The sequence below is a fragment of the Chelmon rostratus genome, chromosome 2 (assembly GCF_017976325.1).
Source record: "Chelmon rostratus isolate fCheRos1 chromosome 2, fCheRos1.pri, whole genome shotgun sequence".
Classification (NCBI taxonomy): domain Eukaryota; kingdom Metazoa; phylum Chordata; class Actinopteri; order Chaetodontiformes; family Chaetodontidae; genus Chelmon; species Chelmon rostratus.
In genome coordinates, this window is record NC_055659.1 from 5,699,739 (window position 1) to 5,709,925 (window position 10,187).

Below are 10,187 nucleotides of genomic sequence, written 5' to 3' on the forward strand. Positions count from 1 at the left end.
AATTATGACACAGTTAATGCATAAATTAATGGAAATACATATTAGGTCACATTGTGTATATTTTATTGTACTTAATTTCTGGTTTGATTTGTTTTAATCTTAACGCATTTTAAATGTTCCATATAGAACCATGGAAATCAGGGTGTATGTCTGAAAATGCTTTTGAAAGTTACTTCTGAATTTTGAATGACTTTTGCTCTTGTTCTGACAGAGTTGCAGCTCCTCCTGGCTGCATAGGCCTGCATGTCTTCTTTTGTACAATACGTTTATGTATTCACGACTGGATTGGATCAACCAGTCAACTTGCTTGACGCTCAGGTTGTTGAGATTTAGGAGATCCTCTGCAGTGTATGGTTACCCATAGAACATTTCTCTGCATGCATCCACAGAAAAGTTTATATGTGTCTAAGAAGAACCTTAGTTGTAGTTTAAGCTCCATTACAGTGGGATATATTCCTGAGGAGTCAAACTTGGTCTCAACCCCTAAGTTATTTAAATAACCTAAAAACTAAATGAGTAACAAGTAATGTCACCAAAAATGTGACTCCCGTTGCAGTGACTCTCACTCAGAGAACACAATAGCAGCTTCATTGTGTGTCATATGACTCCACACTCCGTCAACTAGCAAAAGCTTAAACCACATTTGTGTAAACTTTGTAGGGTAACTTTGGTATTTTTCAACCTGGACCCCATTTCCCCATGTTTTAGTGTTGTGTTCTGTTAATGTTTTGACAGTTTTTGCAATCGATCCAGTAGTGAGCGAGACTGCTGCAGCCGGCAGCTGCAAAGAGCCGCAATGTAATCCCTTTGGGTGTTTGTGCACCATCAAAGGTCATCCACTAAAAGTGTTTGTTTTTGCCACTGACAGGCTATGATTGTTATCATAAGTGTCTGGCACATTATGGAACAAACCCCTACAGACACTCCTAAGAGCCTTTTTGTCCAAACAGAAACAGCTGCTATATCCTTCAGTGCCAAAAGTGTTTTTCTCCATTTTGTATTCCCATTTCAGTGTTTTCTTTGAACAATATCCTCGATGTTGCTTAAAATAGAATTAGTTTGACACAAGTCAGATAGTAATTAGTTTTTTTAAGCTGCAAATAAGTTTAATAAGTAGGTGGGGACCAAGCTTAGAGTCTGGATGGTTTGTTGCAGTCAACAATTACACAGACACATCACAGCTATATTAACCTTTTTTGCTCAAACAACTCAGTAGGTGGTGCTGTTGCATTAGCGTTCATTCCAGGGCACTGCAATTTTCAATTTAACAGAGTAATCTTTAGCTTCCACTTGCTGTAACAGCATTTTAAAGTCAGTGACTGGATGTTTCTTGCCGAATCATGGTTAACTTCCTCATCCTAATGTTTTTCTGTACCTGTAGACTTTTTCCCAATGAGCCAGATATTTTCTAACAGTTAGAATGTTTTGGACTGATGATTTAACCGGGCCTGTTTCATTCCAGCTCAAGTGTTCTAATTTTGAATCATATCCATTGGAAAATTTAAAGGAATTTTTCTCCAGAACCAGGCTTGATGAACTCTCACTTCACAACTCTACCCATTAAAATGTATATGCAGCTTCACAGCTGGTTTATATGTATTTGTGATGTTTAGCAAGCCCATAAAATTGGATCCATGACACTCTAATACAAACTTAATTCAATCAGTATTTCTATTTCTGTAATTTACATAATTTAATGGGTTTTTTTAAGTTGCTGAATTGGTCTTCCATACATCATGACAGCGCAGCACAGTGTCCTTGGATTTTCTTCTTCTCCTTTTTTTCACTGTTGAGTTTTCTCCCGCCTCCGTCTCCGCTGAGCCGCTGTGATTGGCTCTATGCTATGACACTTTCCGACCCGATTTGTAAACTGTAACGTTGATTGGCTGAAATCTCCTGACCTCGGTGGAGACCACGCCTTACCTCTGGCAGAGGACAGGTTAAACATGGCGGCGTCCCTGAGGTGCTTTCTCCGAACAGGAAAGGTATGGGATTTTTCAGATATGTTGGTTTTGTAGCACTTTTCTGCGTTTGTTGATGATTAATGTTATTAATGGCGTCTCTCTGTCTTTCTACAGAATGCCGCGTCGGCTCTGCGACGACGGGAATTTCACAGGACTGTTCCGGCCGCTGTGCAGGTCAGTATTAGCAGCTAGCAGGCTAACTTGGGCTATAGCTAACACTCCAGTTGTAGTCGGCTGTATGATTTAATGTTGTTTCAACAACGAATTGTATGGACAAGGTGCAGCTGACAGTTGTTATTGTCAGTGGTTACCTCGTCGGAATAGGCACCTGCTTATTTTGAGGGTTTCTGCTGTTGTCCGGTCACTGAGCAGAGATGCGGGCTGTCAAATCATGTCAAGCCTGATTTCCCCGGTGTTTGTATAAACCACTTTTATCTACACGTTAAACTGGTGACAGCCGCTGGTTGATTGTACCAAGAGCAGATATTAAAACCAGAAAGACGAACAGTAGCACAGGAATATATATATTACATATATATGTATTATATATATTTTGTTCTCCGTTAAATATCAAAGATATTAATCTTTTTTGGAGTCATGGTGACTCAATTGTCTGTATTTAAAAAGATTTCGCTTCTGTGTTTTAGTTTCTGATGAAACTGTTAAAACAGCTTTGTTGTCAGCTCTGTATTTGTAATACTGATGACTTTTATTGTGTTTTTTCCAATACTAGGTCACAAACAGCAAACTACAGAAAAATAAATCTAAAATTAATAATTTAGCTAACACTGATTTGCATTATTGATTAATGTCTTGAGTATATATTCGATGAGATGACCAATCAGATAATCTAATCTGCTTTAAATTTGTCACAAATAAAGAAAAATGTGCATCACAGGAAATTTACCTAAAAAGTCAGTGGGTAAACTCTGTCCTCTGGGCGACAGTAGTGGGTCTGTACTGACTGCTGCCCTGTTGTTTTCGTCAGGTGACCGTCCGTGATGCCCTGAACCAGGCAATGGACGAGGAGCTGGAGAGGGACGAGCGTGTGTTCCTGTTGGGTGAGGAGGTGGCCCAGTACGACGGAGCCTACAAGGTGAGTCGACGCTCAGTAGAAGACAGTGAACTGTTGTCAGCACATCAGATGCTAACTAGCCAGTGACTGGAACTGGGACAATTATAGAGTCTCTGGTCATATTGCTAGTTCTCATATCACCTACACTTTGTACCCCTCCCAGCCTGTTTCTGTCTCATTTAAACACTGAGGCTGTGAATCAAATTCAGTGAAAACAGTTTCAGAATATAATGGTGAAATAAAGATCAGATGAGGTGTAGGTAACTGGTCACTGCTTACTTTTGGATATTTCAGCAGCTCAGCCTGTTCACTCAGCCAGGCTGTGTTAATTTCAGTGTCTTTCAAGAAAAGCTATGGTTTAAACTTTTAGTACAACATATTGCCATAGTTGTGTCCATCATTTCTAACAGTAATTGCATTGTACTCGCCCAGTTAATAACTTAGAGCTATGAAAAGAAGTCTAGTGGTGCAAGAAAAGCAAATATTCAACAATTAGACAGATGCTAGATTTTTTTTTCCAAAAAAAAAAACAACAACATCTGTACTGTGTTATGTGGCCGGCTGCTTGTCCTAAGTCTATGTGCTGTGTGTGTGTATGTGTGTGTATGTGTGTGTATGTGCGTGTGTGTGTGTGTAGGTCAGCAGGGGTCTGTGGAAGAAGTACGGAGACAAACGCATCATCGACACTCCGATCACAGAGGTGAGACAATCTAACATTTGCCCTTGACGAATGTTCTCTGTTTTGCATAGTTTTTTAAGGTTTGTGATCAAAACACTCCTTCAGAGACATACAACATCTCTCCCTCTGTGTCTCTCTGGTGCAGATGGGTTTTGCCGGCATCGCAGTGGGAGCCGCCATGGTGAGTTCAATAAACACACATGAACTCCTCCAACAGTACAGTAGCATTAGAGCACAGGACGTATTCTTAATCAGCCAACTGCAACTTGACTTTCACTTTGAGTGATTCTCTTAACCACATTACTTCACTTTACATCTTGGGCTATTGAATACAACTAGCAAGTGCAAGTTTACTGGATTGGTTGTTTTCTGGTAAACTGTCCTAGTAAAGTTAGGGAAGCTCAGACATTCATTTTTCACACTTCTTCTCTGTCTGCCTCAAAAAACATTTTTTTCTCCTGTGATTATAACAACACACCCCATGATTAGAGCTGATGGAGAATCCATTCTGATCTATCAGGTTTGACACTGAGTCCAGGAAGTCTGGTAGGTGTTATTGTGACACTGTGAGTCGCTTGGATTTCGTAATGATTTTTTTTCATCTTCATCTGAGATATGTGCATATACTTCATGTTTTGGCTGTTAAAAACAATGTGTTGTCTCTGAGCTCCCTCAAACATATTTTACATGATATAGAACTGAATCTGTAATACTACAGATGTTATTCAGTTCATAAAAACTCAGCTTTGGGTGTCTGAAGCACTGGAGCCTTTTTCAAACCTCGTGCTAACTGAACCAAAGGTGTTTGCTGCCCTCTACAGGGAGGGGGCAAAATCTATAAATATATAACATAATATTAAATCAAGAGCAACTAGCTAGCCAACAAGCTAACGTGTGTACAAATTCTTAATTTGTGTGCAGAAGATATTTTTCTTTTCTCCATAACACCTCCCAGGCTCTGCTCTCAAGACCATAAGACCCCATCAGACCTAATTAGACTGGATATAATTCGGGCTCAGATGGACTCAGATGGGTTTTGGGACAGGTCTCGGTTACTAGGAATGAGCAGACCTGTGAAGGCCTTTACCAGATGAATTATTACAGTGTAATAAATAAATATACAGTATATGTTTTCATATGAATCAATACAAATTATACCATTAAACTCTAATAAAGGCCACCTGATCACCCACCACAACACACGAGTACTCTTCAGAAACTCTTGGACACGTGTCCGTGTTATTATTTTATGACTTTTTCTCCCCACACCAGCACTAATATTAAACTGCTGTCCTCTGCAGGCTGGCCTGAGACCCATCTGTGAGTTCATGACCTTTAACTTCTCCATGCAAGCCATTGACCAAGTCATCAACTCTGCAGCAAAGACCTACTACATGTCAGCCGGTCTGCAGTCGGTGCCCATCGTCTTCAGAGGACCCAACGGAGCGTCAGCAGGTGTCGCTGCACAGCACTCACAGTGCTTCGCTGCATGGTGCGTTTACTTACACCTAATGCTGTTGTTACTTTCATTTAGCTCTTACTTTTGTGTGCAACTGTCTTGGTAGTAGCTTTTTATCCAACTTATTATTTAGTTTTGTCCATTTTATCAATAATAGTAACATTGTACTCACCAAGTTAACAGCTGAAATCTCTGGAAATAAAGATGTCTTACAGAGACACAAACAATTAAATAGATAAAACTGTGAAATTACATCCCAAAAAAGGAATGATGGTGGAAGCAGTCGTTGAAGTAACAATAGGTGATGTTGGTGTGATAGTTGTACTGGTGTCAGTGTGGTTGTCATGACTGTCTGCAGGTACGGTCACTGTCCAGGTCTGAAGGTTGTGAGTCCCTGGAACTCAGAAGATGCAAAAGGTCTCCTGAAGTCAGCCATCAGAGACGACAACCCCGGTGAGACACCACATTAAAGCAGGAGCAAAGCTTACGTATGAAGAGTTGAAGAGACTGATGCATTTACTCCTCTGCAGTATCTGGCTAGAATGTGTCTCAAACCACCTCCTGAGGCTTCAGCAAGCAGTGTTGAACACTTCTTGGATGCATTTACAGTTAGCTTTTTTAAGGTTGCATAGCAATCTGATCCACCCCAAGATGCACGATATGTCACTATTTATCTGAACTGTTTGTGTGTGTGTGTGTGTTGCAGTGGTGTTCCTGGAAAACGAGCTGATGTACGGTGTTCCCTTCGAGATGTCGGAGGAGTCACAGTCCAAAGACTTCACCGTTCCCATCGGCAAGGCCAAGATTGAGAGACAAGGTGAGACCTGGTCTCTGTACAGGCACGGTGGCACCAAACCAGGCAACCTCACTGTGATGACAGGAGCTTCACACACTCACTGCACCTGACTGTTCGACAACAAATCGTTTCAGCATGTAGCTCAGTATAATGAGGTTGATGTTGATCAGAAGAGGCTGAATAGACCACTCTGTTATAGCTTTTTATAGAAGATAATGAGATTTTGATGATTTACACAGAAAAATATAAATCAGCCCTATGCGTTTTGTTGTCAGACTTTAACATGGTGATGATATTTGGGGGGAAATGGGAGGTGGGGTCTGTGAGGATGTTGAGAGATGACCTAGATGTCTGAGATCTGCCCACCTGAGCTGTCACTGTGGTGTTCCTGAACCTCTCACTTCTTCTCCTGTCTGTGTTTCAGGGAATCACGTCACTTTGGTCAGTCACTCTCGGTACGTCGGTTACTGCCTGGATGCTGCTGCCGTCCTCGCCAAGGAGGGAATCGAGTGTGAGGTAGAAGAAGGAACACACCTGTTGTTATCTGATGCGGATGACCTGTGCTCAGCGGCCTGTTAACTACTTTCTGTCTGTCTTTGTGTCAGGTGATCAACCTGCGAACCATCCGTCCTATGGATGTGGAGAGTATTGAAGCCAGTGTGATGAAGACCAACCACCTGGTGACCGTGGAGGGCGGCTGGCCTCAGTTTGGGGTTGGAGCTGAGATCTGCGCCAGGATCATGGAAGGTAACAGCTGAGTGGATGCATTAAAACCTTGTCAGTCTCGGACTGTGAGACGTTGCTGCTTTGTCAGCCTGATAAAGTGAGACTTTGTTGTCATTTAGACATATAGTAAATGACTTACTGTTACGATGTGAACAGCACCACAAATCTGTAGCCAGAGGCAGATGGTGTGAGGTTATTAAACTGTTAATAAGTACAATGATGATGAAACTAATAATTAAAAAAATGTTTTGTGAAGCCTTTCATATGATCGCATCAAACAGGTGCTGTAAGAATGATTCATAGTAATGTGTAGGTCCGTGCAGAGCACTTTACAATGTCTCTGCATCATCCACAGTGAACCCTTTTTGATGCAGTTTTAAACTTCTCTACTAGTTGAGTTTTTTCATTGAAATCAGTTCATTAATATTTTAAGCATTATTGCTTTATTGCTGTGCATTTGCTCCAAGTTGACAAGTCACCAGATTGGCAGCAGATTAACATTGCGCTAAAAAATCATAATACTCTTGGTGCAAAGCCTTTCTCCACCAAAATACCAACAACTCTGCTGAATTAGAACGAACCTCCCACCTGTGTGTCAAACAGTAAGCTGAAGAAACTTAGGTTCATCAAATATAATTAGCTATTAGCTACTGTAACAAAGCTCCATTAACATGTTCATCCAGTGTGGGTCTTCTCCTTTCAAATCCTATTGTCTAACCAAGACAATACAAGATACCTTACATGTAGGAACACTAGTCGTTTCTGCCCTCTGGTGGTTGGGCGTATTAATAGCGCTAAACACTACATTGATAAAATTTGATAATTGTTGTGCCACATTTTACCAAAGCAACACTAAAATAATATAGCTGTGTGCATTAATGAGAGAACTGATGCAGATAAAGGAAAAAAAACCCAAAGTAATTACTTTTATATGCAGCAATTAGTAATTAACTTATTTTTGAGAGAATTAACTGTAACTAATTACTCATTTTGAGTAACATGCACAGCAGTGGCTATTGGCTCGTCTGTCAGTGAACTGACAGGATAAACCTGGAACATCTGGATTGAAAGATTTTGTTATTGCATACAGGGCCTCTTCGTGATGGTGTGAAATATCAACAGTGAGCTTGAAGAACATTTGAAAGCACTAAAATAAAATCTTAAACCTCCTGTGTGTGGTCAGGTCCCGCCTTCAATTACCTGGATGCTCCGGCTACCAGGGTGACAGGCGTTGACATCCCCATGCCATACGCCAAAATCCTGGAGGACAACAGCCTGCCGCAGATCAAAGACATCATCTTCTCTGTCAAAAAGACCCTGAACGTCTGAGACACACACACACACACACACACACACACACACACACAAACACACAGGCAAACCCACCTGAATCCTCTTTGTGTTCACACAGACGATGGAAACATCGTCCAGTTAAACATTTGAATCATGTGTAAATACAGCCAAACGGGTCCTTTTAAACGCTCCAGATTGATGTTTACAGCACACAGCTGTTTATCTGCGCCCAGAGCGGTGGACACGCAGGGTTCTGTCAACTCGCCGCCTCTGTAAGTCGGTCCCAAACTTGACTGAACTCTGTGTTTGAGACTCTGGCTGCTCTCTCCACTATCTCCCCGTCAAAATAGAAGTTGCTCTATCCTGTAAGCTTTTCTGTGTTTCTGAGGATCTTTGATAACAACAAACCTGCTGAGCACAAAAAATATCAGGATTTGCTCAGTCTGCAGGGCTGAGAGCTGGCAGGGCCACGCAACTGGTTATTTATGTAAAGAATTGTGTGTATTTTATGTCTTTGCCCCTCCAGAAGATCTGAATTAGGAAACATGACTAACTTTAGATTGCCATTTATTACGGCTTTTGCCATTTATTTAGGCTAAGATCTTTGATATTGATGCCACTTTTTTTTATGAAAAAATGGGTTAAAACCTGGTAATATTCCCCCAAGTATTGGGAAAAGTTCTCAATCTGATAAAACATCTGGTGAAATGAACAAACTGAGCAAAAAGTAGCTGAAAAGGAGTTTGAGTCCTGAGTTTGTTCCTGTGTGCTCTCAAATTTAGACTTGAAGACTGATTCAAACTTAATCTTTGCTCTCAGGAGGCTTGTTGTTAATAAACTTCCACATATTTCTAACCACCAAAACATATTCAGTCTATTAACTTAATTCCTCGCACTGACTCGGGTTCGTCTCTGAAAGCAGCAGTGAAGAAGAATGAACCAGCTGCGTGCTGGAGGTGGAGTGTGGTCAGGAATATTTATTGTAGCTGCAGCAGCTCTGTGGATGTTTTTGTTGCTGTAAATGACTCTGTTACAGAAATAAAAACCTTTCAGTCCTTCATGCTGCATCATTTGGTTCATGTTGGTTCTAGTTATGTCCTCTAAGAATTCAGGCATCTGTCCTGTTCGCAGCAGGTTAAGGTCTCTTCTGTCAGATTGGTTGGTTTGTAGACGTGAGTTGCAGTGGTAGTCGTAAAAAAGGCGATTGTAATCTTACTGGTGTTTTACTGTCTGGGCAGGGTGATCTGTGATCGAGGTGAAACCAACGTGGTATTTGAGTCACAAATATGGCTATGTCAGTGGGCTAAGGGGGAGCTCAAAATCACATTGGAAAAAGGAACTTAAGTCAAGTGAGAAGGCTTCGCGGTGTCGAAATACTCCAAGTAAAAGTCCTGCATTCAAAAGTTTACTTAGGTAAAAGCACACAAGTACTAGCATTAAAATACACTTGGAATATGTACCAGACGTAAAACTACATACATTGTTTAATCCCTTCTTTACACCTGAATCACCCCTTTTTGAACAGTTGCTCTTATGTTGATTCTGGTACCAGCCTATGGTGTTCATTATAACATGACTTATAAGCAACACCAAGGTTCAATAGAAACAAAACAAAATAATCTGTTTTTCATGAGGATAAAAAAAAAGTGAAATCAAAATCAGGATTAATTGTGAAAGCAATGTAACACCTGAGAGGAGCAGCAACAACCGAGTCACTAACAGAAAAGAGTTGAAGCTGAAAACCAGGTGAAGCCTAAACCTTGTTTATTAGCAAACTTTTTCAGGAGGGATCTGTTGATCAGCATCAGACCAGCCAAAAAACACACAGTCATCAATTCAAGCACGTAAAAATAAACATTTTGCTGAAGAAACAGAAACAAGAACAAGCCCTCGTAGTTGAGACAGAACTCATCTCACCGTCTTCAGTCTGACAACACAACCCTTTAACCCATTTCAGTGAGCAAGAGGGGTTTGATTTTACCTGACCAATCAGTGGAGACTGATGTAGCCACCTGAATATGATGCCCCGCCCCCTCATGTTGTGAATCCAGATCACTCAGTGATCAGGTGGAGGATTCGCAGGTCTGGAACCCAGGAGAAAACTACCGTACAGTGTCTCCTGCTTCACAAACTGTCATCATTTCTGACCAGGAGAGAAAAGTTGGACCGAGTTTTTAAAAAGTTGGACTTATTCA

General features: G+C 41.0%; 1 protein-coding gene across 1 annotated transcript; it reads left to right on the top strand.

The window, feature by feature from the left end:
* The first annotated feature begins 1,916 nt into the window (after positions 1 to 1,916).
* pdhb (pyruvate dehydrogenase E1 subunit beta) lies at positions 1,917 to 9,052 on the top strand. Its single transcript, XM_041953580.1, has 11 exons — positions 1,917 to 1,985; positions 2,079 to 2,138; positions 2,953 to 3,060; positions 3,677 to 3,739; positions 3,864 to 3,899; positions 5,020 to 5,210; positions 5,536 to 5,630; positions 5,884 to 5,994; positions 6,398 to 6,489; positions 6,579 to 6,720; positions 7,883 to 9,052. Exons 1-11 carry the CDS (start codon positions 1,947 to 1,949, stop codon positions 8,026 to 8,028), a joined length of 1,083 nt encoding a protein of 360 aa, XP_041809514.1. The 5' UTR covers positions 1,917 to 1,946; the 3' UTR covers positions 8,029 to 9,052.
* Positions 9,053 to 10,187: the final 1,135 nt, after the last annotated feature.